General features: G+C 35.7%; 1 protein-coding gene across 4 annotated transcripts in view; it reads left to right on the forward strand.

Annotated features, from left to right (window-relative positions):
• The window catches only part of LOC138696751 (ETS homologous factor-like), a 293,387-nt gene that overhangs the window by 148,656 nt on the left and 118,884 nt on the right, over nt 1-25,847 (forward strand). For all 4 annotated transcript variants that reach the window (XM_069822117.1, XM_069822116.1, XM_069822118.1 and 1 more), the window contains one exon: nt 7,033-7,119. In XM_069822117.1, the coding sequence (XP_069678218.1) occupies nt 7,033-7,119 (87 nt within the window). The remainder of the gene's footprint in view (nt 1-7,032; nt 7,120-25,847) is intronic.

Genomic DNA, 25,847 nt, shown 5'->3' on the forward strand with positions numbered 1-25,847 from the left:
CGAGAAACTACCTTAGCGTTGACAGAGAGTCATAGATAATGTACGAGTAGGAGAATATATTGCTGGCTAATTTTTGTCTTCTCTTCGTCTCAAAAACTTTTGCCATAGCGAATAAACTCTACAAACTTTTGCAGTAACCCAGTACTAAACAAAAATTGTATAAAAATTTCATCAAATTCTGACAAGCCACCGGCGTAGCTCAGTTGGCTAAGACGCTTGCCTGTCTACCCGGATTTGCGCTCGGGTGCGGGTTCGATTCCCGCTTGGACTGATTACCTGGTTGGGTTTTTTCTGAGGTTTTCTCCGACAGTAAGACGAATGTCAGGTAATCTAAGGCGAATCGTCGGTCTCACCTCGCTATCACCAATCCAGTGGATGCCAAATAACCTAGTAGTTGATACAGTGTCGTTAAATAACCAACTTAAAAAAAGTTGACAATTTACTGAGAAAATGATATCAGACGGGAAAAAGAAAAAAAAACGCTCCAGTTTTTAATTATTGTCAACTGAAAGAAAATAGGGTAAACTAGGGTCTGTTGGACAGTCGGGCATGTTGGACACTCTGTACTTTAACGTGTTACCTCGCCACTTGTGGACACCACATTCTGCTAGAAGTCAATGACGGAAGTAGCCCGACTGTCCAACAGACCCTAGTTTACCCTAATCTTAGTTACTTATTGTGAGGGTCAATCAACTAATTAGCATCTGTTGATTGTTGAAAATTGTGTTTATCTATCTGCTACAGTTCTGGAGAAAATTCAGTTTCTTTTGAGGTAAGGTAAAACATACGGTTCATTGGCCAGCAGTAAGACACTGAAATGTGTTTCAATTGGATGGAGTTACGCAATAAGAGCTCAAGCGCCAAAAACCTGTTTCAGGATATTGGCCATTGAAATAAATGTTTTTTTATAAAAACATTTTATGCAGGAAGTATTATAATATTCATACAAAAAATAGCACAAATAATACCAAAAAAGGCTAACCGATTTTTAATAAGAGACCAGCAGTTGAATTAATATTTCAAAGCAAAATAAATAAAAGAATTTTATGCAATAAACGAATTAATTATAAATAGCAGCAAAATTCAGATATAGCATTTTTTCCGAGTTAAATTGGCCTGCCATCAACAGATCTGTGCAAATATCTCGTTTTTTTTCTTCAAACTGTCGGTTGGTCTATTATTGCGTAACTCCGTCCAATTCGTTAGCCACGGTCCGATTGAACCTAGATATCTCTGCACTGTTTCTGAACTAACAGAAACCAGAGCGTGTTGGATTGTTACGGAATCACTCGAGTTAAACAATCGATAACTTTCTTTTATCCAAGAGATGTTCTGCATAAAGGTGAGTGTCATTAATCCAATTCCCCATCGAATAAAAATTAATTGAGTGGTAAAGGGAAAAATGAAACTTTTTTCTTTGTAAACGTTAACATTTACAGAGGCTAATTGAAATGAAATGAAATGATGAAATGATTAGCCTAAAAATGTCCCGTTAAGGGCAAAGGCCTCCTCCTATAGAGGGAAAGCTCTAATTATAAATAATAATTTCGTAGGCTTATTCGATATCACTGCGCCCACTTCAGGAAACGCTTCCCTAATAATTTCAACTCCTGGATGTAAAATGAATCAGATGTGAGAAGAAACACTTTTAAAGAAGAGAGATCAGACGACGTAGGGTGTAGCACACGAAAGAATAAACAACACTCAATTATCTTCATTGCTTTTCCATGGCCATAAAAATTTTAGGGAATCGTCAACAGTGTTTCTACGCTAGGGCGATTTATTTCATTCTAGAGCTTACAGATCATTAGATATGGAGTCCAGGGTTTCTCTTCAACATGTCAAATAGAAAGTTTGCAACAAGTCGACCGCCAGTGTTTGTTATCTCGTAAATCACTGTAAATCTACTATGACATAATGTGTGTTGTCTTGAATATCCAGCAGCGCTGGTTGGTAGCATTTATCTATGTTTTTCTTAGAATTCATTCTTGGGGAATTCTGTGGCTACAACACTTTTCGAGAAATACTAAAATTAGCATTACAAAGTTCATTGCAAAGTATATTTGCAGGAGCCATAGTCTGGCAGAAACACTGTCTTCGGACCTCGGCGTAGCTTGTATCAGAAATATTTGCCTTAGTGTTGAAAGATGTAGTCGTTTTCTCTTACAATGTGTGAACTGGTAATGGAATGCCACGTTACTTTGGACTTTTTTCAGAAAATATTTGTTTTCAGCACTGCTGACAATAGTAATATGCGTTACAAGAGCGGTATGTTGAAGTTTTCATGTTCGAGGAAAAGTTTGAAAAAGCGAAACGTAGTTGAGCTTTCTTAATTTCCGAGAAGTGAAAGAAAACATACCGCTCGTGTATCGTACATTATTTTGTGCGAGATCGTGCGTATTTGCTTGTTTTCCGCACAGAACCAATACGCGGTAAGTGTGAAATACCACATTCAGTATTCCCAACGTAACACACATAACAATTTCCCTCTTCTTACCGCTTAAGCGCGACATTCATTTTACTGCTTTAGGCTTTTAACATATTATTTTTAGAGACGTTTAACATAATAATAAATATAAATTGGAAACTTACCACTGCAATTTCACCTAAATTGCACTGTTAATTATTGTTTTTAAATATTTGCAAAAATTAAGTAAAGTCTACTACTCCACGAAACTTATTGCATTCCTGATACAAGTAACATTAAGGAAGCCGTGAAAAATCAACAAGATTCCAGATGCCGATGTTATTACTGCAATATGTTATATAAATAATATTGTTAAAATATTAAAATGAAAAATAAATCATTACATAACCTTACCGTTTGTTTTAAGTTCACATTTATAGACTGGGGGGAAAAAAAGACAGACGTATATCACGGCCTACTGGAGTATAGCAAACACAGAAAACATTTTACAGCAACAATGTTGAAGAAAGATATTTTGGTGTTCCGAAGTTGGCGTCATTAAACAGAAACCAACATGGAGATTTCATTGCAACTAATTAGAAATTCGTCTTTCAGGTATGTAATAAACTATCTTCGCACAAAATAATGTACGATACACGAGCGGTATGTTTGTTTTCATGTTCTCGGAAATTAAAAAAGCTCAACTACGTTTCGCTTTTTCAATCTTTTCCTCGAACATGAAAACGTCAACATACCGCTCTTGTAACGCATATTACTATTGTGCGAAGATCGTTTATTACATACCTGAAAGAGGAATTTCTAATTAGTTGCAATGAAATCTCCATCTTGGTTTCTGTTCAATGACGGCAAATTTGCAAAACAAAAATATCTATCTTCAACATTGTTGCTTTAAAATGTTTTTTATGTTTACTATACTCCAGCAGGCCGTGATATACGTCTGTCTTCCCCCCCCCCCAGTCTATAAATGCGAACTTAAAACAAACGGTAAGGTTATGTAATGATTTATTTTTCATTTTTAATATTTTAACAATATTATTTATATAACATATTGCAGTAATAACATCGGCATCTGCAATCTTGTTGATTTTTTCACGGCTTCCTTAATGTTACTTGCATCACGAATGCAGTAACTTTAGTGGAGTTGTAGAGTATACTTAATTTTTGCAAATATTTAAAAACAATAATTAACAGTGCAATTTAGGTGAAATTGCAGTGGTAAGTTTCCAATTTATAATTATTACTATATTGAACGTCTCTAAAAATAATATGTTAAAAGTCTAAAGCAGTAAAATCAATGTGTCACTTAAGCGGTAAGAAGAGGGAAATTGTTATGTGTGTTAGGTTGGGAATACTGAATCTGGAATTTTACATTTTCCGCGGATTGATTTTGTGCGGAAACCAAGGAAATACGCACGAACTCGCACAAAAATAACTTTGTCATCTGTAGTGATATCTAGGCAACGGTTAATTTGCAGAACAATGTATATTGGAGTTTTTTTGCTGTGTTAGTTTGTACTCTTCATCCGTAAATTCTCTGGTGGGCGAGCAAAATGGTTTAACCTCCTGAGTCCTGAGAGAACAGTATACTGTACTATACTTCATATATGATTATGATATAAGATTTATATGCAGAGACCCGAGGTGTAGTGTAGTGTGCCTGCATTTGTGCCCTAATTGTAACCTGCAGAATTTTTTCAGCATTTTTCCTCATGTCAATTACTTTTTTAAGTGTAGAATTATATTGAACTTTAAAAATAAAACAAGAAATGTCTCAGGACTCAGGAGGTTGTCACTTTATGTAAAATTTACAAAAGAAATTTTCAAAAATTTAAACAACTGCTGTAAATCCAAAAAGTGACATTTATTTATTTATTTTTTATTGCTAGTAAGTTTGAAATGAATACAAATTAATAAATAAAATGAAAGATGAACTAGCCCACTCCTGAATGAGTAAGACTCGTGCTCAGGAGGGGATTCCAATACAGACAAAAATAAAATTAAAATTGAGAGTGAATACAGATTAAATACTGTTTAATATGTTTAAACCCAAACTATAAATCCAATACAATTTTATTTATTTATTTTTTTATTAATTTGGAGAGGATTCGTGGTTGAAATATTATTGGAATAAAATTTGTTTAATAATCTGGGACCTTGACTCATGCTGTGATAAAAAGCTGCATTGGTTTTACATTTTGGTTCACACAAACGCAGAGAATTCATATTTTTGGTTCTGTATTTATGTATATACCTTTCAAAATTATTAAAATGTCTATGGAAATATTTAAATAAAATAAAATAATACATTTGTTTAATTTTGAAAACATGTTTCGGCTATTTCATGATTTTCTTCATTTTTTGACGTCACTGGTTTTAGGATCTCTTTTAGGAAACGGATTTAATGACGGAAATCTTATTTCACAAAAATAATGACTTAAGCCCTTTTGCCCGCTCACCGAAGAATTATTTACCATCACTTTTGAAACACCCTGTCTTTGAATTATAAGCGGTCCTCAATCCTCTATTTTAATCCTGTTGATCCTCTCTTGGACTTTGATGCAATTAATTAGTATAATTTTCTATTAAGCTAATATTTATATTTTGTATTTATTATCTGATAGATGGAAGATAAGGCCCCAGGAGAAATATTGTTCTCGAATATGTAATCGCAAAAGCAATCTATTCTCTCTCCTTCAGATTTGGTAGCAGTCAAATCATCTGTGAAAGAGTCATCAATGTCTCCAATTTATAAAAATGGAAGTCCAAAAGTAGTCCAAAAATTTACCAGACTCGTGTCCACTTAAAATAAATTTAAGTGGCGTAGTGCACTTAATATTGTGCCTACAGTAACTGCTCTAGTCGCGTGACGCTGCTGGAATGTTTACGAATGCAGATCTGAGGACTAAAACGCCAACCTGGCAACGTAACGGTGGTGTTATCCATGTTATATAAAGTAAGCCTAAGCTGGGCTACGTTGTGTTATTATTGGAAAAGCTGGAAATATGGCTTTTCGGAAATACCGCATTCGGAAATAAAAAACGTAGGAAATGTGGATTCGGAAATCCTGCTTACGGACTGAAAACCATACTGAAATAATGCCCTTCGGAAATACGAATTTTCGGAATGCCGGATTGGGAAATAATACCGGAAGGCATGTAGTGAGGTACTGAACATTACTAAAATACAGGGACATCATTTTATTTTTACTTCAATTGTTATTGTACCTGAGTTTTTGAATGTACTTCACTCCCACCCCTTCTACTAATGAAGACCCAACTGTCCTTCACACATAACTAAGGTCGCATATAGTAAACATAACTGAGTTAGTGAGTATGGTACGTTCCAGAAATATGTTCGCGTTTTCCAGTGACGAAATAGCTTTCAATATTGAATCATATTTTCGCATAGGTACTGTCGTCCATTTTCCTACGTCGCATTCCGATTTCCTCACCTGCTTCTGTTAGTCTCTATGTAAAGCTAGTGGCTGGGCTGTCTTAGCTCTTTTCTGAAAACATTGATTTCTGTCAAGAATTGGACGTCTACGTAAAATTATACAACTGTTTAAAATAACTGAAATAAAAGGGCCTCGTTAAGTAATTAACCGTCACGTGATTTCCCCTTTTTCTACGATCCTGCGACATAACCACTTGGACGGACAGTAGGTAGTATGTCTGAGTAATTTTATCTGTGCGGATCGGACAGAAGTGAAGATTGAATTTACAGTACATAAGGTACTCTTTTATAGAGTATGTACAGAATTATTTCAACATGAGTTACTATTACGAAGAACTGGAATTAGATGCAATAGTTTATAGTGCGATAATGTGCACAAAAGAACTGAAGCCTGTATCGAAATGAAAGGCCACCATTTTCAAAAATGTGTTTAAATAGCCTATCCATACTACGATTATTTTTCAATTTAACTTCATTCTCTATATTGTATGCTAATGTGTTGTAGACAGTATAATATACACTCCATATTGAATACGTTTGCACGGATAACTCAGTTCGTGAGTAAAAGCACTTATTGTTAATACTGTACTGTATTTTGATTAAACAAAAACCTAGTGAAAATTATCAAACTCAAAATTGCGATATTTACTAGTTTACGTAAATAGACGAACTACTTTTCTTCCTTCCTATACCTAGTAAAGTGATTTGTTTGTATTTTACGCCAGTATCATCGAACTCCGGTTGTGGAAGGTGGTTAGCCAACTGTGTTTCCGGGTCTCAATTGTTTATCCAAAGGTATAGCCAGACTAATATTAAAAATGTTAGTAAAAATAAAATGATGTCGCTGTATATCGGTACTTGGTATAGCGATTTCCTTGTATGCTCGAGGTTGCGGGTTCGATCCCGGCACAGGTCGATGACATTTAAGTGTGTTTAAATGCGACAGGTTCATGTCAGTAGATTCACTGTCATGCAAAAGAACTCCTGAGGGACAAAATTCCGGCACACCGGCGACGCTGATATAACCTTTGCAGTTGCGAGTGTCGTTAAATAAATCATAACTTGAATTTTTTAATTTACTAAAATAGCGTTTATTACAGCATCAAAAATCTGAATAAAACATCATAGTATGGTTTAACTTTGTGTTTCAGGAAATGCAGGACGGTGGAACACAATGGAACAGACGCAACACCAAGCCTTTAACAGACCTAACCAACACTACCCAGTGCGAGACTCTCGTAAGTAAATTGGCGTGCCAATTACCCACTGTACCTTCCATAAAACTGTTAACATTTTATTTTCCAGAAAGATGGGTATCGCTCAGAAAGTAAGGACCGTCTTGATAATAAAAATAAGCAAATATAAATATCGGAATCTTATATATCATAACTCGACACATATCTCTATTTTTTATGTAATCATAGATATTGCGTCGTTTGATTTTGTGTTAAAGGATTTTAAAGTGTCATTACCACAGAAATTCATCTCTGGCCATTTAACCGATCCTATACTACATCTTTCAGTCCAATATTACTCTTAAGTTTAATGCGTCTGTCACCAAAATACAAAATCATCAAGTGCATGAGATGAAAATCTTAAGCTCCCAGATTTAAAACGTGCTGAGGCTATTCACAAATATCGCAGCAAAGCTGCGGAACTTTATTCGTTCTTACATTTCTAAGAATCTTTTGCATATTTTGTGTCCACTAATCTGAACATCAGATTTCCAATGCACTATACTGAAAGTAGCCTATGTTTTTTTCTGTTTATCTTTATTACTCCTAAATAAGGACCATATTTTTTGTTGATAGCGATACGCGCGAATTTTTTCACAATTACTTTCTTTTGTTAGATTTGCCCTTCTGAATACCTAATATATCATATTTAAGCAAAAAAAAAAAAAAAAAAAAAAACTCGCCAAACTCGCGAAATAAAGCGAAAGTTGGATCATTGAAATATGTCGGTAACCACGAAATATACCCCTCTATCCCAAAAAACTACGAAATGTGCACCAAAACTTTATTCGTTATTGTTAAAAATCATGTTTGTGATTTTTGTTTCAGTTAATTTGTTAATTACTTGGTAACGTCAATATTTCTGATATTTTTCTATGGATATTGTGTACACTCACTTTTACTGTCTCTTTGGCTATCGAAAAAAAATCGATTTCTGTAGTCGATTGCAGAATGTTATAACATGTAACATACAACTTCTTCATTCTTTGCTGCAGTAGACGTATGTTAGTGATGACCAGGGAACGGATTTATATGGACTAAAAATATATGAAATATGTAAATATATATGTAGTTATTTTTACCAAAATATGGAATTAAATATGGATTTTTACCAAAATATGGAATTAAATATGGACTTAAAATTATAAAAAAATGACTATGTACGTTAAATATTGGTACATTTTAATCAAACTAAACAAAAAATATAATGGACGTACCTTATCTTCCAATGTAGTTTCAACAAAACACAATTTTTATTGTCTGTTACCATAACAATAGGTTACAAACATTTCTTTCAAGTGCTGAAAAGTGAATCTTCTTCTATTGTCTCTGAGGATAGATTTATACTGACTAAAAGAGCGTTCGACGTCACAAGAAGTAACTGGTACATAATTCAATTTCACAATGTCTGCTGGGGATAAGTCCAAGTTAATCTTCACTGTTGATTCACCACTCATCACAGCAACAACCTTTTGTAGTTCTTCATATCCAGGGTTTTTTGAAAGTACAGTGTCCACCTTAGCTCTTACTGCATCTGCAACTTTACCTCTACCACGATTCAGTTGTTCCACAGTACTATTTATAATTTCAAAACTTTCAGATAGTGAAAGGTGCCTATTTTGGAGACTTTTGAGCGTTTTTATGATGCATGAAAATGTATGCTGAATGTGAGCTAAGTCATTCTTCACACTTATGTCACAGGTAACTGTTTTCGCAGTATCAATTGAGACTGCATCTTCAGAGTCCAATGCAAGGAGAACATTGTTAATAGAGTCTATATGTTCGGCATAATATTCAACTGCTTCTAGCCATGTACCCCATCTAGTTAAAATTGGCTTTGGTGGCAATGGAATTTCAGGGTACATTTCTTTCAACACGTTAACTCTACTGGGAGCTTTGAGAAATACTTTTTTCACTGATGAAATCAACAAATCTACTTTAGGGAAATTGTCTCTGACCACTTCTGCCACACGATGAAATGCATGCGCCACACAAGTAAAATGAGTCAATTTAGGATATACAACAGATAATGCTTGTCCAGCTTTGACCATATAAGGGGCAGCATCGCTAATAAAGAATAACACATTATCGTACATAATACCCTTTGGCCACAGGATACCCATAGCTTCGTTGAACAGTTTAACTATAGTTTTGTTATTGCACTTTTCTAGAACATCACAATGTAAAAGAATTCGTTCAGAATATTGTTCACTTAACAAACCGATAACTACATTACCAACAAGTCTACCTTCTTTGTCGGGAGTCTCATCAATGGAAACCCAAATTGAACTATCTTTAATTTCATCTCTTATCTTCTGTATTGTCTCATCGTAGATGGATGGAGCATACGTCTTCCTAAGTGTTGACTCATCCGGGATTGTATGTTGAGTATATTTTTCAAGGAATTCCCTGAAGACCTTATTCTTTAGTTTGTAGAGAGGAATATCAGCAGAGATGAGAGAACGGCACAGGTCGATGTTAAACTCAGATCTTACATTCGATGTTGTTGGTTGTGTTAAAAACAATTGTCTCTGCTTGTAATTTAGTTGTTTGTTGGCCTGATGTTTACTAGTTGTAATGTGTTGTTGCACCAGGAACTTTTGTGTAGATGATACTGCACACTGACACAAATTACAAAATAATATTTTATTGTCAGTTGATAAACCATCTTCTTTAAATTCTGAAATGTAACTTGTTAGTTTTGATTTTAAATTGACTGAATGACGTACTTTTGGCATATTTACCGTCTTTATAGTATGATTTACAAAACTGAACCTATGTGTACTCTGACTGGCATTTAACTGTTGAGCTGCACAACTGAAGTCTGTTAAAAATTTTAAATTAAATTAATACAGTTTTGTAACTTACTTTCCCATTGTTGATAGGACTGCTAATTTTCAAATAACTCTGATGTTAAAGGGATTACTGAACATGTGTTTAAATCTCTATTGTTGAAATGTATTTTTAAAAGTTAATGGAATTTTGTTTTGTTTTATTGTTAAACCTAATATAATATGGACTGTTTTATATGAAATATGGAAAATATATGGAAATTAACGAAAATATGTACTAAACTCTAAAATATGGAAAAATATGGAAAATAAAAGTAGGATTTTTCAACCCTACACATTGTGAAACATAAAGATAATGCAAAATATAAATTATATTAGCTTTATAAGTAAATATGTATTTACATATAAATCCTTTCCCTGGTGATGACCAACCCGTGCTTTTTATGCAAGAGCTCTCTCCGCGGCACACGAACAAATTGGGAGAGCAGATCCAAAGGCATTGCAGAGATAGATAGGCTAATGTAGCTAAACCACACGAAGCTCAATACGTAGTAAATATGCATACATTAGATAGTTGCTCACCACTAGGATCGCTAATATCGCCTCATTACAGACAATGCGAAATAATACCGGCACAGTCTATTGTTTCTAGCACCCTCACAACTCATGCTTCGTGACTGTATATAGTAGACTGTGGCTAAACGTTGAAGCACCTCTGTCGCCACTCCTTTCCCCCCGAACGCAATGAGGCTACATATCACGGTAGTCTATTTTGTACTGCGTGAGAATGTTATTTACTTTTATATTTACTAACCTTTATTGGCTGTAGATGTAAAAGAATAGCATGGAAACTACAAAGTTGTATATATATATATATATATATATATATATATATATATATATATATATATATATATATATATTGAAAGATATGTTTTAATAAATTGAGATAGAGTTAAGGCATGTAATTATTAAACTTTATTGCAGATATTAATGTATAGGCTATGGCATAATTTTAATTGCATCATATGATATACGTAGTTGTGTAACCTAGACTATATTCGTGCTAAATAATTCTCTATTGAATGTTAAAAATGCGGTTTCATGTTTTCATAAACTATCTCTTCAATCAAATGTTCAACACAGTATAATTCTGTAAACTTCGGTTGTGCTTTTTCTATTAAAGATTTAGGTTTAGCCCTTACACACAATTTAAATTCTGAAAACCAAATTAATGAGATCATAGATGAAGTATATGGACGACCAGAATTTATTTTTCGTAATTCAAGAGATATTTTATGGATGAATATGTTTTACAATTACTTTATAATAGAGTAATACGTAGAAAATTTGAATATCCTTCAATTATGTTGTCACCTTTATATGAAAATAATATTAATTTCCGTATATAGAAACTAATTCAGAAGCGTTTCCTTTATTTATCTTAAGAAAGATAAATATTCTAGTAAATAATAACAACTCTTATTGAAGAATTATTGAAGAAATTCCATTATGTAGGGATCTTTAATATTAATGTTGGTAGAAGATTGGTGACGCAAGAATTTTTCTTATATATAATCATCGTCCAAACAAGTATAAGGCCCAAGGCCTGTTACGGTCTCAATGAGTCATTCTCGGTTCACCTTATTTTTGGACGGCTCAAAGATCTCTTCCCCTGGGTACGGTATTGGAGCATGGCTTTTGGAAGTCTATTACAATTCATTCGTTGGACATGGTTTTTTCACTGCAAATGGTACTTGTTTATGAATGATGGGGCAGGGATTGAGAGCTTAGGAGCTGTTAAAGAGAGCTGTTTGTTGTGTAGGCTATGATAGGCCTATATTATTTGGGGTAGATGTTATTCGGTTAATATATATTTATCTATTCTCTGTATTCGCTTTATCTTGGAAAATTCAAAGTTTCTGAATAAACGGTAATGACAGTATTATGGGCATTTATGTAATATAATATCACTACCTATGTCAAGTTACTATTTGTTTAAAATATAAATACCTATGTAAATTATTATATGCCCAGACAATTACTGCCACTAGTAAGTGTGAGTTTACATATCAGAACATGTTTAGCTTGTAACTGTTATTTAATTTCGGTGCTAATTGTGGCCTTCAACATTGTTGCTGTTTTTCATAGTCATCTACGTCGATACGGATATAGACAAGGATGACGGCAGAAAAACGTCAATCGAGGATAAGCTAGTTACGTGCAAACGAGACGGATGTTCATATTTGAATTCCGTTTCATTTATAATTGATTCAGAGTTAACTTGAGATATCTCTATACCCTCTCACTGAAATTGTATCACTTAAAATATAAGAACATTCCCTTACAGATTTTAAAGTTCAACTAGATAAATTTACTTTGAAATTCCTAGTCAACACCGTGTATCGCAAGATACAGTACTACAAGGTGTTAAAAAATGTGTCTTATTTTGATAGGAGGTATATGCATCAAAACAAGAGAAAAAAGTCTAATAAACATGAATCCTGAAACTCATACATTATGAGCTAAGAACACTTGTTCACCATCGCTATAGAAGGTGCTCAAAGTGATGTCCATTCTAGTATAGTAATGCATCATTCTGCCCTATGTCTTACGGAATCACGCACTCTTTGAAACACTTCTGGTTGGTCTCGGATGTGCTGGAAGGCATTGTCGCGCTCCGTAGTGCTTGTATTTACATCATTGATAGTGGTTACTTACACAAAAGCCTTCAAGTGTCCCCACAATTGAAAATCCAAGGGATTAAGGTCAGGGGAACGAGCAGGCCAACGTACCGGACCTCTCCGACCAATCCATCGCCCATTAAATGTCTGTGTTAGGTGTTCTGTAACGTTTCTAGATCAAACACTGTATTAAGTTTCCCGCAAGAAGGGCTAGTTCTCTATGCCTTCTGAATTATAGAATTGTTACACTCATTTTATTGATTTGTTTTCCTGTATTACATATTATAGTATGGCGACACGTAACTTTATGTTGGAAGACCAAAAACCTTCTTCTAGGTCCTTCCAAGTAGCACCATATTGAAGATCTGTAGTACATTAATGAAAGTAAGTACAGTACTTTTCATAGCCGCTTGGTTAGAGTCGTATTCTAGTGAGAAGTCACTGGCCGTTAGTTCCGGTGCGTTCAGTCTATTTCTAAAAAATTAATACGATAATACTTAAGCTAAAAATATCTGACTTTTATAACGTACCAAAATATTACGAGATATGCTACAAGGCAGGAGATACTTTTTCTTTTCATTGAACCCTTTAATCAAACAAATATTTGCTTTATTTCCTCAGCATTATAGCCTATATTTCAATTTATCGTGTGAAGTGATTACAGTCTATTAACAGAGTAAGACACATCGCTGAAGAAAATGTGATGTTCCGTCATGCAATCTCTTTGACGTAAGCCTAGATCATATATACTCAGATTGCTCGACCTTATAGGTAACAACTTTTGTCAGGTTTACTATGCTGCTATCTAGTTATTACATAAGGAGTCGCATCATAACTCCCATCTGAATTGCATTAACGACTGTACTGTCATCTCGTGTTCGTTTACAGCGGACTAGTGGCGATCCTGGCGGTTGTTCTCTTCAAAGTGCTACCGATTTTAACATAGGGATGAGGAATCTGTTATTATGTGACCTGGGGCATAAGTTATCCGTGGCACGACAACCCATGAAGGTCCAAGGCCAACCAGCCGGCTGCTGGTCTCACGTCCACATGTCTCAGTAGAGGTGAACGATCATCCAATAAAACAGAGATAACGTGTGATTAGCATCATATTGCTGAGTGGGCACCGATCCCATACACAGCCTGACATTTAATGAAAAAATTTCTCCCCCTGAAGGCTTGAACCAGCGCGCTTTCCGTAACGCGAGTCCTAGGCATGATGCTTTAGAGCAGTGGTCATCAGCATACTGCACTCTCGGGCTAGCGTCTCTTACCCGCAGATCTCTTACAGCATAAGCGTGCACCTGTGGCCGCTGGTGGGTACAGTATGCTGTCTCCCTATCCCTTCTGCACGACGGAGCATATTTTGTTGCAGTCCTTGCACTGTGCCCATTTCAGTGAGTGCTGACGACCACTGCTTTAGATGCTTAGATCACGACGCTACGACGCGGGACTTTTGGAATATATATGATATATATTTAATGTCATCAAAAAAATCATACAAGTAATGGCGCACCTTCACATTGCTGTATACAGGTACTCACCATAACTATGCTTACATTTACATACCGTTGTAAAAGCAAATACATGATAGTGACGTCCTACGTACTAATCCTTTAGGTACTCTAATTAACTGTAGCTTAACTACAGACGTGGACAAATTATTAGCAAAATTGAAGATTTTTATTATATATTTGTACAAAATATGATTTTTCAATTTAGACTACAGTTGACATTTTTGTGTATTTCCAAATAATTAGCCAAATTGAAGATTTGTATTGTATATTTTTCAAAATTTTACTCCTCAATTTGGACTACATTGGATATTTTTGCATATTGACAAATTATTAGCAAAACTGAAAGTTTTTATTGTATATTTTTACAAAATTCGATTCTTCAATTTGGACTACAGTTGACATTTAGGATATTTCCAAATTATTGGCAAAACTGAAGATTTTTGTTTTTTATTTTTACAAAATTTGACTCTTCAATGCAGTTGACATTTTTGCTAATTTACAAATTATTAGCAAAATTGAAGATTTTTATTATATATTTTTACAAAACTTGACTCTTCAATTTAGACTACAGTTGACATTTTTTGCATATTTCTGTCTACTGTAATGATGGAAATATGCAAAATTGTCAACTGTAGTTTAAATTGAAAAGTCAAACTTTGTAAACAGAATTATCATAAAAATCGTCAATTTTGTTAATAATTTGTCCACGTCTGTATTAGAACTAGAACTTCGTTACTATTGCTATTACAATTACAGCTTTGTCCCTTCATTTGTAACCGCGTAATAACGGACGAATTTTCTCATTTTTCAGTCAGTATCTGGGGCATCCTATTGACACATATTAGTCTTAACTGTTATTCGTTTTACAAGTCGATTGTATAATACTACCACCCTAATCTTTATTACAGTTCATTCACATATTTCTAATAATAATTTCGCGCACATTTCCGCACTTTGGACTCACTCGACCAGATCACGTCCTTCTCTAGTGTTCGCACCATTCTAGTACTCTTTCGATTATTTCATTTGTCTCCATCCCCTAGCAATACAATTATTTAAGACTTTTGGAATAAGACAGTGATAAAAATGAGGAAACTGTATCTTTATTATGAAATAATATGAGTGAAACGTAGTCTATATCGACACTTTTTTTCTCTCTATATAGTACGTAAGTTGTTGTCCACAACTATCCCTTTAAGTATCGTAAGATTGAAATGTTATTTTGAAATACGAATATAATATCAATATAACATTTTAAGAGTCCACTGCAAGAATGATGGATGTCACTTTCTTGTCGAAAATGAACCAAGACTGTCAATGCATAGCTTAACACATATAGAATGTACATAGAGAGTTATGTGGCATTAACACTGATAGTCATTGTCCAGTAATGATCGGAAAATCACAGTTAAGCTTTGAGCGCTAAGCATTTTAAACTTTCAATTGCTTCTCCTGCAAAATGTATTCCAAATGACATCCATCATTCTTGCAGTGGACTCTTCATTTATTTTAAGAAATAGAAAGCCACCGGCATAGCTTAGGTTACAGTGGGTTTGCCTACTATTCAGGAGCTGCGCTCGGGCGTGGATTCGATTCCCGCTTCGGCTGATTACCTGGTTGGATTTTTTCCGAGTTTTTTTTCAAGCATAAGACTAATGTCAAGTAATTTGTAGCGAATCCTCGAACTCAGTTATATAAGCCTACAGTGACTTTAAATGACTAAGTAAAAAAAATAATGGAATATTTTGTTTCTGTTTTCAAATACTACTTTCTGAGGAAATTAAAGAAAAGCTCGAGTGTCTTTGAATGAAGAAACGAATTGGAAATGTAGTCTAAGAACAAGTTGGCAACGACAAACCGCATCCTATTTTAGAGCCAAAATAAATTTAGACTTTTATCGAAACGGATGCAGTCGCTTCTGATGCTGAAATGTGAGATAAAATATCTCCCTCTAGACGTTTCTGCAGAGCAGTGTTTCTCAAACTTTGGCTGCTGCGGACCACCAAATGGATGTCATAATATTCCCTCGCGGACTATCTACCGAAACTAGTTAGCTTCCTTATACATTTATATGGCTACTTCGGGTAGGTAAAAAATAGAAATATAGTTTCAAAAGACCTAATGTCAAAATGTTTTATTTGAAATCTCGTTAAAGTTTCCGGTTTTATCGCGTCGTTGCATAATGTTTCAAAGCATACAACGCAAATAGGTTTGGAAATATAACAGTATCTCTAGTCCAATAGAAGAAATACATTGTTATAATTAACTTTATACTTCCTGTTAGACATTTTTTTTCCTTGTTAGGAGGGAGGGAGGGAACATTCCACGCACTACGACCTGAGGTATATTGTATACCCCCCTATATGGGATGAGTTGCGTGCCCACCGATCCTCTACGCGCACCGACCTAATCACTTGACCCCCTTATCGACCGGTTCCTACATCCAACAGAGTTCATATACCACTCCTGCTTCGGCAACCCCCCCAAGGCTCCCTTAACGGTCCGAGGCGGAAGTCCTCCCCCGAGAAGGTCTGCCCCGGGTTCCACTGCAGAAGCTATCCGTCATCGCATGAATACAATCCACGGAGGTCGGTCGAGGGAGCCAGCATCTTCGTTTTGAGGACTAAATAATCCCTGCTGTTTATGAGAATTTAATTTATTCGTGCTTCCCAGATTAGAAAACATACGCTGATTCTCCTTTTCCCTCTTGGTTTGCGAGTTTATCATAAATCATTACTTTCGCAACTTAAAATACTTCTGTTAAGCCAGGGATATACAGAATGAAACGTAAGTAATATCATTAATTTCAGGGGGTTATTCCTTGAGGTGCTTCAAACAATTTTGTTCGTTTTTGCTCCCTTTTCGAAGTAAAAATTATTTTATATTAAGCATTTCATAACGTATTTTGGGAAAACCATTGATTTAATTCCCAATATGCTCAGTCAGTTTAAGACAGCAGTGTATTATGATAATAAATGATTGAAAGAATTTTATTTTTGTCCTTTACATGTGTAGATTTTGATCTGTAACAAATGTAACATTGAAAAATTCCTTTGGAGAACGAAAAGTTACAATTTTTCGGATCAAATTTATGCCAATTTACAGGGAAAAACTAACATTCTTTCAACTATTTATTATCATTTTACGAATATACTGCTCTCTTAAATTGACTGAGCATATTGGGAATTAAATCAATGGCTTTTCGAAAACACGCTATGAAATGTTTCATATAAAACAATTTTTATCTCGAAAAGGAAGCAAAAATGAATAAAATTGTATTTAACTTTTTTTGTTTGAAATATTTCAAAGACTAATCCCCTGAAATTAATGACATTATTTACGGTTCACCCTGTATATTAGAATATTCACTACTTGAAAAAAGAAATTAATTACTGTTAATTCATAGAGAGATGTAACTGAAACACAGCCAAGCACAATATTCCCTGAATTCAAACAACTAATGATAGAAATACATTCATGTATAGTCGATCCAAAGTAAGATCCGCCCTTAACATAAAGTAATAATATTATTCTGCTCACATTTCGATTAATCCTACGTTAACCTGTTGTTATGTTCCATCTCTCTATTATTCCCTATTTTGGAGAAGACACGGACTGGGATTGTCCTCGCACGCAGGCCGCTAGGGTGGGACCATTGTACTACCCACTCGGGGTGGAATGGTGTGCATGCCCTAAGGTCCCCCGCGCGCCATCTCCGAACTCTCCTACAGCCTACATAATCCCTTTACCTTTCCACATAGGCCTCACCCAAGACCGTCTCCAATACTCAGACCTTAATGTAGATATCGATAGTGGCCAAAATGGCGCCGGTAGTGGTCCAAGCATGATTACCACGTGGTTTTGTTATGATGTTTTCTTGTGTTAATTACGTCGTGAAATGGGCCGTTCGTGTTGTGTACCGGGTTGTAATAATTATAATAATGGATCAGTGTCTCATATTTCAGCGTTAAATTCTCGAAATTTATTTGATGAGATGTAATCACATATTTTGAGGAGAATTTCCTCTGTTGAAGATTGGAATACGTTGGAGTTATTGGCTGTAATTACGATATTTGTGTCATCTGCAAATAATATAGGATGACCTACATCTTTTATTAGGGGGCAATATCGTTTATAAACACTAGAAAAAGTAAGGGACCCAATATTGACCCTTGTGGAATTCCATTATTAATAGTTCCTCACGTCGAAGCAGATTTCATAGTGGTACTGATTACGACTTTCTGTTTCCTATCTAAGAGATATGAGCGAAACCATTAATACTTCACTGTTACTATTAATTATAAAATATCTGTAGTCTATAGTAGGATACTCTTGCTGCCAAACTCCGGGTTCCCTTGGACCAGTGTGTTTCCTTATAGACCCTATTGATGTGTTTTCATTCTTGTTTCCTTCGAAACGTTCCTTTAAATCAAAGCACATCCTTGTGAATACTTAGAATTAGGAAGTACATGATCTTTCCTCTCTCAATGACTGTAATATTTATTTCATATTATTAAGGTTGTGAAATTGTTGCTAGACATGTCCTTGCTCAAAGTACCACACGTTGCATCTTTGCTATGTAGAGAGTCTCCTGAACCGTTCAAGGAAAAGTTGGCGGTCGAGGAATGTCCCCTCTTGTGCGTCACAAACAGGTATGCTAGAATTTTGCAGTTCTTCCTTCAAGACCGAAATGTGTCACTTGAATTGCAAAGTAAACATATGACCATATGCACCGGGTTTTTGAAGTGTACTGCTACTCCACTTGAGGAAAAAGTGTAGCATTTTGCATAAACGAAGATAATACAATTATCACTAAACCCAACACGGCGTTGCATCAGATATATTACTGACAGCTGCAGGACTTAAAGTGGTAATAAAGAATTCGGAGTTGACTATATTGCAGACAGCTGAAAGTTTTATGCGTGAATACGTTTCTCTGGATGTGATGTTGAATGTAAGTTAGGAATGAAGAAATGCACTTACGTTTAGTAAAATCCGTGGCGCTACAGCCCATGAAGGGCCAAGACCGACCAGCCGGCTGCTGGCCTCACGTCCACATGCCGAAGCGGAGGTGGACGATCATCCAACCAGAATGGAGGCATCGTTTGGTTAGCACGATGATCCCCCAGCCTTTATAACTGGTTTACCAAACCGCATTTTCACTATATTGTTTTCGCTGTAAGAAAAATCCTGATGTAAACATAAACACGTTGCTGTCATACCCGTGATTGGCTTCCAGTCGAAACACTCACATGACGCAGGAAAATATAGTTCGTATTTGGAAACCATAATTATAATAATAAAAAATTGAATCCTAATTGTTAAATACGATGAAAAATATAACTTCACTCATATGTAAAACGTTATGTAAAAGAAAAGCTACTTTTATATTTTGTTATGTACTATGAACGCGGATGAATACCAACAGTAATACCGAGGTAGTCTGTTCTTGTAACAAGCTGGCGTCACTTGAGCTCGTAGTTGTTCACGTAAGCACGTGGTACTGAAGTATGGCTTCTGCATCCTCGGTGTGTGTGGTTATTAATCATAAAAGTGGAAACCCTCTCAAAAGCGGAGAAAAACAAATAGTCTTAAATGTATATAATAAGTTAAATGAGTTTTAATTACAGTAATTATAAAGTAAATGTTTCCTAAGCAAACGAATGCATAGTAGTGAGGTTAGGCCTATTTAACGAGTAACTGGAAATGTTTAACATGAAACAGAATGTACAACAGTAGGCGGGTACACGTACTGAGAATCTATGGCGCCAAACAGTGACCAATGAAGCCTCGCTTCAGTCACGTGCTATTGTTTACATTAGGATTTTTCTTGCAGCGAAAAGATTATACCTATCGTAGACCCCCAAGTGCATCACGATGCTGGGTGGGCACCGGTCCCATACACTGGCCGAAATTTCATGAGAAAATTTCTTCCCCCATGAGGATTCGAACCAGCGCGCATTCTGTAACGCGAGTCCTAGGCAGAATGTCTTAGACCACGACGCCACGGCGCGAGACACGTTTAGTAGTCAAATATAATTTTATTAATAAATAGCAGGTCGCTACCGCCTATGCATTGAGAATAAATCGTCGTGCTCTACAGTTTGTTACCATTACAATGCTCACTCCCATGTGCGCTGCATATGCCTCGACATTTTGACTTTTCCCTCTTCACTCAACTTCCCCGTTACGTTACGCAGTAACCATTCGCCTTCGCCGAATCATTTTGATGCTCGAAAGTCACATGAGGACAGTGTTGAGAAAGTGTGTGGAATTTTGATTGGTGTGTGAAATATTGTGTGAAATAATCGGCAGTGTTAATTTTGTGTAGGGTTGCCATCCGTCCGGCAAAAGGAGGACATGTCCTCTTTTTTAATCAATTTATCCTGTCCAGCAGGTATTTTTAAAAAATTTGAAATGTCCGGCATTTCGCATTTCAACTAGAATTAATATGAATATTGAATAATGTGCGATATTATGCATAGAATACCTAAACAAATGGTGAAAACCTATGAAACAATTTAACTGCTTTCAATAGTTGAAGCTGGAGCACATAAAAAACACAAAATATCAGGGGCGGTTCCTCGGGGGAGGGAAGGGAGGAACGTCCTTCTCACATTTTTCTTCTTTTGAAAGTAAATACCAAATAAAATATGTGCCTTGAAATTCAAGGAAGATTCGATAATTTTTAAGTTCACAGCTATAAGAAAATCTCGGTTGATCGAGTTTTAAACGATGCGCGCTCATGTGCTGCTAGAAAACTGTGAGAAAGATGCGAGATTGTTTGTGTGGAGGAAAGTCAATCCATTCCTCCTTTACTGCAGTTAACACGCATAGACAACAGTGCACTAGCGGCCAGAGAAAGAAGCAGAGTTTTAAAGGGAGTAAATGAACGGAGAGGGAGGAGATCCTCCTCTGAATCAGCGCATGGGCGGGAAATAGAAACCGACTGGTAGTGCAGCAAGCTCGCTACCGCTGCCATCTAACGATGCTGCATTCAACCAGACTAACACACATCTAGGAGGAGGCACAATAAAACTTTAACGCAACGCTGTGAAAGACACCATATAAACTTTTTTTTTAATTATAAATCAAAAATATTATTCATTGCACTTTATATAGGCTACTATTCAAGGTTTTAAACTTTCAAGGATATTTGAAAGTTAAAGTCGGGTTTATATAAAACAAAGAGGAAGTAGTTCTACGTTAGTATCGCAGATCTTTTTGGCCCTTAAAATTCACTTCCATTCATTGTGTACTAGACAGGGCAACAGCCAACTTGTCAGTTTTGTACAAATATATTTGAAATTGAAAGTAGGTACTCCAAACTACATTATTTTTAACATAAAAAATTAATTGGCCGCCAGCAACTTTGAACAATAATGGTAGTATGACTTTACAAGAACAGATATTCTTCAAATGCATGTGATACTGAACTTGTAAAATGTACATGTGGCAACACAGACCACGTGGGTGGGTGCAGTGTTCTCGCTTTCCTCAGATTATTTCCCATTCCCATTTCCGTGGTTCCAATTATGTGTTTGTAGCTATAGTCTCAACACGTGTGATGCTGTAGTGTGCTCGAAAAATGCTGCGAGGTGAATTTCCTTGTAATTGTTAATTTGTGCAATTATGCAACAATGAATGCAAGTGAAAACATTATATATTATGGAAAATTTAGGAAACTCAGTTTACAAGAACAAATTATTGCTATACAGAAGGGAAGGCCAACCCCAACACTACCTGGTCTTGCATATGTGTATGTTGGCTAATTTGTAGCATGTTTCATTCAAGAAGCTGCCATTTCGTCCTGTTACCTTCTTTCCTCCTCTTAAGAAATACGCAGGAGCCGCCACTGCAAAATATGATGACCTATTGACATGCATTGAATTCTTACACTCTAAAAATGTCACTATTCATGATTCTAAGCTATTTTATCAATTTTATTCTGCAATGTACAAAGATATCCCAATCAAGTTAATTTGGACGAAGATTTTAAGTTTAGATAAAAAATGTTAAAAAAACTTCAATTCCAATAGTTCTGCGAGCACTGAAACTTTCTCAGAACTCTTAAAAATATGACAATTCTATTTATTTATCCCAAGTCAAAATGGAAGTGCTGAGAGAGTATTTTCCCTAATATCTGCTCAATGGACAAAAGAACGAAATCGCATGCTAACGGAGACAGTCAGAGGTATCATCATGGTGAAATATAATTTCAAGGACATGTCCTGTGAACAGTTCCATAGTTATTTGTTACAAGATACAAGTTGGTCCCTTCAGGTTCTAATGCCATCTATGTCTCGGCCTCCCCAAAGGTCTTTTTCCTTCCGGCCTTCCAACTAACACTCTATAAGCGTTTCCGGATTCGCCCATACGTGCTACATCTCAAATGTCTGGGACAATAAGCAAATTACTTTAAACACTTTCTTTCTCTACGAAAATTAATGGAAATTTGAAACAAATGCTCGTCCGAAGACATATAAAATTGCCAAACGAATGAGCAAATACCATAACGTAGGCTACATTTCTGTCAGCCATATTCCGGACTTGTTTTCGTTTACCAATTAGCGCGTCGTTGTTTGTTTTCCTTTTCAAACTTGACAAATGAATTCGAATATAAAACCCGGACCTCAACAGACTGCTGTGTTTGACCAGACTGAATTGCTCTAATGTAAGAAATATTTCTCCGTTTTCCATGTATATTGCAAATAATTAATCACTTTTGTTGTCTCTACAACCAAGTTCCAAATTTATTCCCATTGACAATTTCACAACTGATCGATAATTGGGTTGTACTATGAGTGACGACTGTAGATTACGAAGTTGATATGTTGTAATCACGGATGTTCGTTCACTTGCCCGGGTCCCTTCGTCTACCAACAAAACCAGTTGGAAAATACAAGGATAATCCGCTCCCGCCTTGGTTTGCCACGAAGCTTCATTACAACAACAACGACGACGTCGGTCCACTCCACGAAGTATTGTTACTAATGGACACTGGGAATTCACCTGCGCCGTTTTTGCTCTAAGTCATTTCCGCAGTTTATAAGCAATGACATAACGTTTGTTACAAGTTCTCTTGCAGCCAATACACTTGTCGAACTGGACAGTGCATATGAACAAAGCGAACCCAACTTGTTTATTTAGTATTTTAACATTGTTGTTTAGTCAATGTCCGAAGACAGTTCTGGATCCCACAAATGACACCAACAAGGCATCACTCATGAGACAACTAAGTCAGGAGATAATGGGGTAGGGCGGTCAGTTCCTTTCAACTTACATTGCATACATCGCTGACTAGATACATATTACACGGATTAGACTTCAAACAATTGTTTTTCCTCCGACACATACCGTCAAGTGAGATGTGCTAGCTGATAATAGATGTACAGTCTTAGAAAAGAGTTTTGTCGCACAGAAACTTTTTAAGTCCCAGAAAAGAGGCAGTGCGCATGATTAGACATACAACGAAACAATACTAATTTTATATTATTACGATGTACCGAAGTACATAATTATGATATTCCGTGCAGAAAATTCTGCGTCATCATATGATGAAAGATGAGTGGAACAGAGAAAAATTCTCTTTGGTACCGGGATTTGAACCCGGGTTTTCTATCCACTAAGCCACACCGGATTCCCATCCCGATGTCGGATTGAATCCTCTCAGTTTAAGTTCCACCTCTTGGGTTCTCTCTAGTGGCCTACCCCTATGCACTGCGTCATAGTGGCACAATGTCCACACATGTGCAGATGTGCACTCGTTATGAGTGACTAACTGGCCGGGATCCGAAGGAGTAAGCGCCGTCTTAAATCACTAAGTGATTATTATTTTTTTCTTTTTTTCGCATATCATATATTAACCAACCCTCAACCTATTTCGTTATGTGCGGTACCGCTTGCCATAATATATTTTTAAGATACCGCATTCTTCTTAGAAATATATTTTTCTCCAAAAGTATTGCCTCCAATTTGGCTGCGGCCTACACACGCAAGCGGCCTATACTCGGGCAAATACGGTACTGTCAGGAAATGTTCGTCCATGACAAAAATGGCCGCCAGTAGCTGTGGTCCACCACACGCACTTCGCTGCGCCAACTCAAGATCACGCTCGTGTCGTAATCGTATACCCGATCGAACGACACCATATTTATTTACTCACGACGTTACAGTGTCGGAATGGATCACCCTTCAAACATTTCATCGCCGTTTCCATCCTGGTACCCCATGTATCAGTCTGATTTTAATGACTTATTTACGTCTAAACTGGTCGCTATGTGCACGTCATTCAAGCACAAGGGGGCAGGGAGAAGAAGCACCCATGCACCTGATAGTCTCGGGAGTTCCGATAAAATGTAGTGACGTAGAAATGTCACTTCGTAAAACATTCTAAAGCAGGACATAGGAATTCCACCGAGGAAAACCTAATAATTACATTCATAATTACTTACTGCAATACCACAGAATAAGATAAGGCAATTAGTATGTCTAATTACAAGCGTTTGACTTTAAATGAATATTTAAAGTTTATATTTTCTGTGTACATTTCTTTGGGTTCTAAATAGGCCCAGAATTTAGTACTAATTACAAGCGTTTGACTTGTAACTGAATATTTAAAGTTCATATTTTCTGTGTACATTTCTTTTGATTCTAAATAGGCCCAGAATTTACTACTAATTACAAGCGTTTGGCTTGTAACTGAATATTTAAAGGTCATATTTTCTGTGTACATTTCTTTTGATTCTAATTAGGCCCAGAATGTAGTACTAATTACAAGCGTTTGTCTTGTAACTGAATATTTAAAGTTCATATTTTCTGTGTACATTTCTTTTGATTCTAAATAGGCCCAGAATTTACTACTAATTACAAGCGTTTGGCTTGTAGCTGAATATTTAAAGTTCATATTTTCTGTGTACATTTCTTTTGACTCTAAATAGGCCCAGAATTTACTACTAATTACAAGCGTTTGGCTTGTAGCTGAATATTTAAAGTTCATATTTTCTGTGTACATTTCTTTTGGTTCTAATTAGGCCCAGAATGTAGTACTAATTACAAGCGTTTGTCTTGTAACTGAATATTTAAAGTTCATATTTTCTGTATACATTTCTTTTGATCCTAAATAGGCTCAGAATTTAGTACTAATTACAAGCGTTAAACTTGTAACTGAATATTTAAAGTTCATATTTTCTGTGTACATTTCTTTTGATTCTAAATAGGCCCAGAATTTAGTACTAATTACAAGCGTTTGACTTGTAACTGAATATTTAAAGTTCATATTTTCTGCGTACATTTCTTTTTATTCTAAATAGGCCCAGAATTTACTACTAATTACAAGCGTTTGGCTTGTAACTGAATATTTAAAGTTCATATTTTCTGTGTACATTTCTTTTGACTCTAAATAGGCCCAGAATTTACTACTAATTACAAGCGTTTGGCTTGTAGCTGAATATTTAAAGTTCATATTTTCTGTGTACATTTCTTTTGATTCTAAACAGGCCCAGAATTTAGTACTAATTACAAGCGTTTGACTCATAACTGAATATTTAGTTCATATTTTCTGCGTACATTTCTTTTGATTCTAAATAGGCCCAGAATTTACTACTAATTACAAGTGTTTGACTTGTAACTGAATATTTAAAGTTCATATTTTCTGTGTATATTTCTTTTGATTCTAAATAGGTCCAGAATTTAGTATTGATTACAAGCGTTTGACTTGTAACTGAATATTTAAAGTT

Source organism: Periplaneta americana, chromosome 3 (assembly GCF_040183065.1).
Source record: "Periplaneta americana isolate PAMFEO1 chromosome 3, P.americana_PAMFEO1_priV1, whole genome shotgun sequence".
In the NCBI taxonomy this organism is placed as follows: Eukaryota; Metazoa; Arthropoda; class Insecta; order Blattodea; family Blattidae; genus Periplaneta; species Periplaneta americana.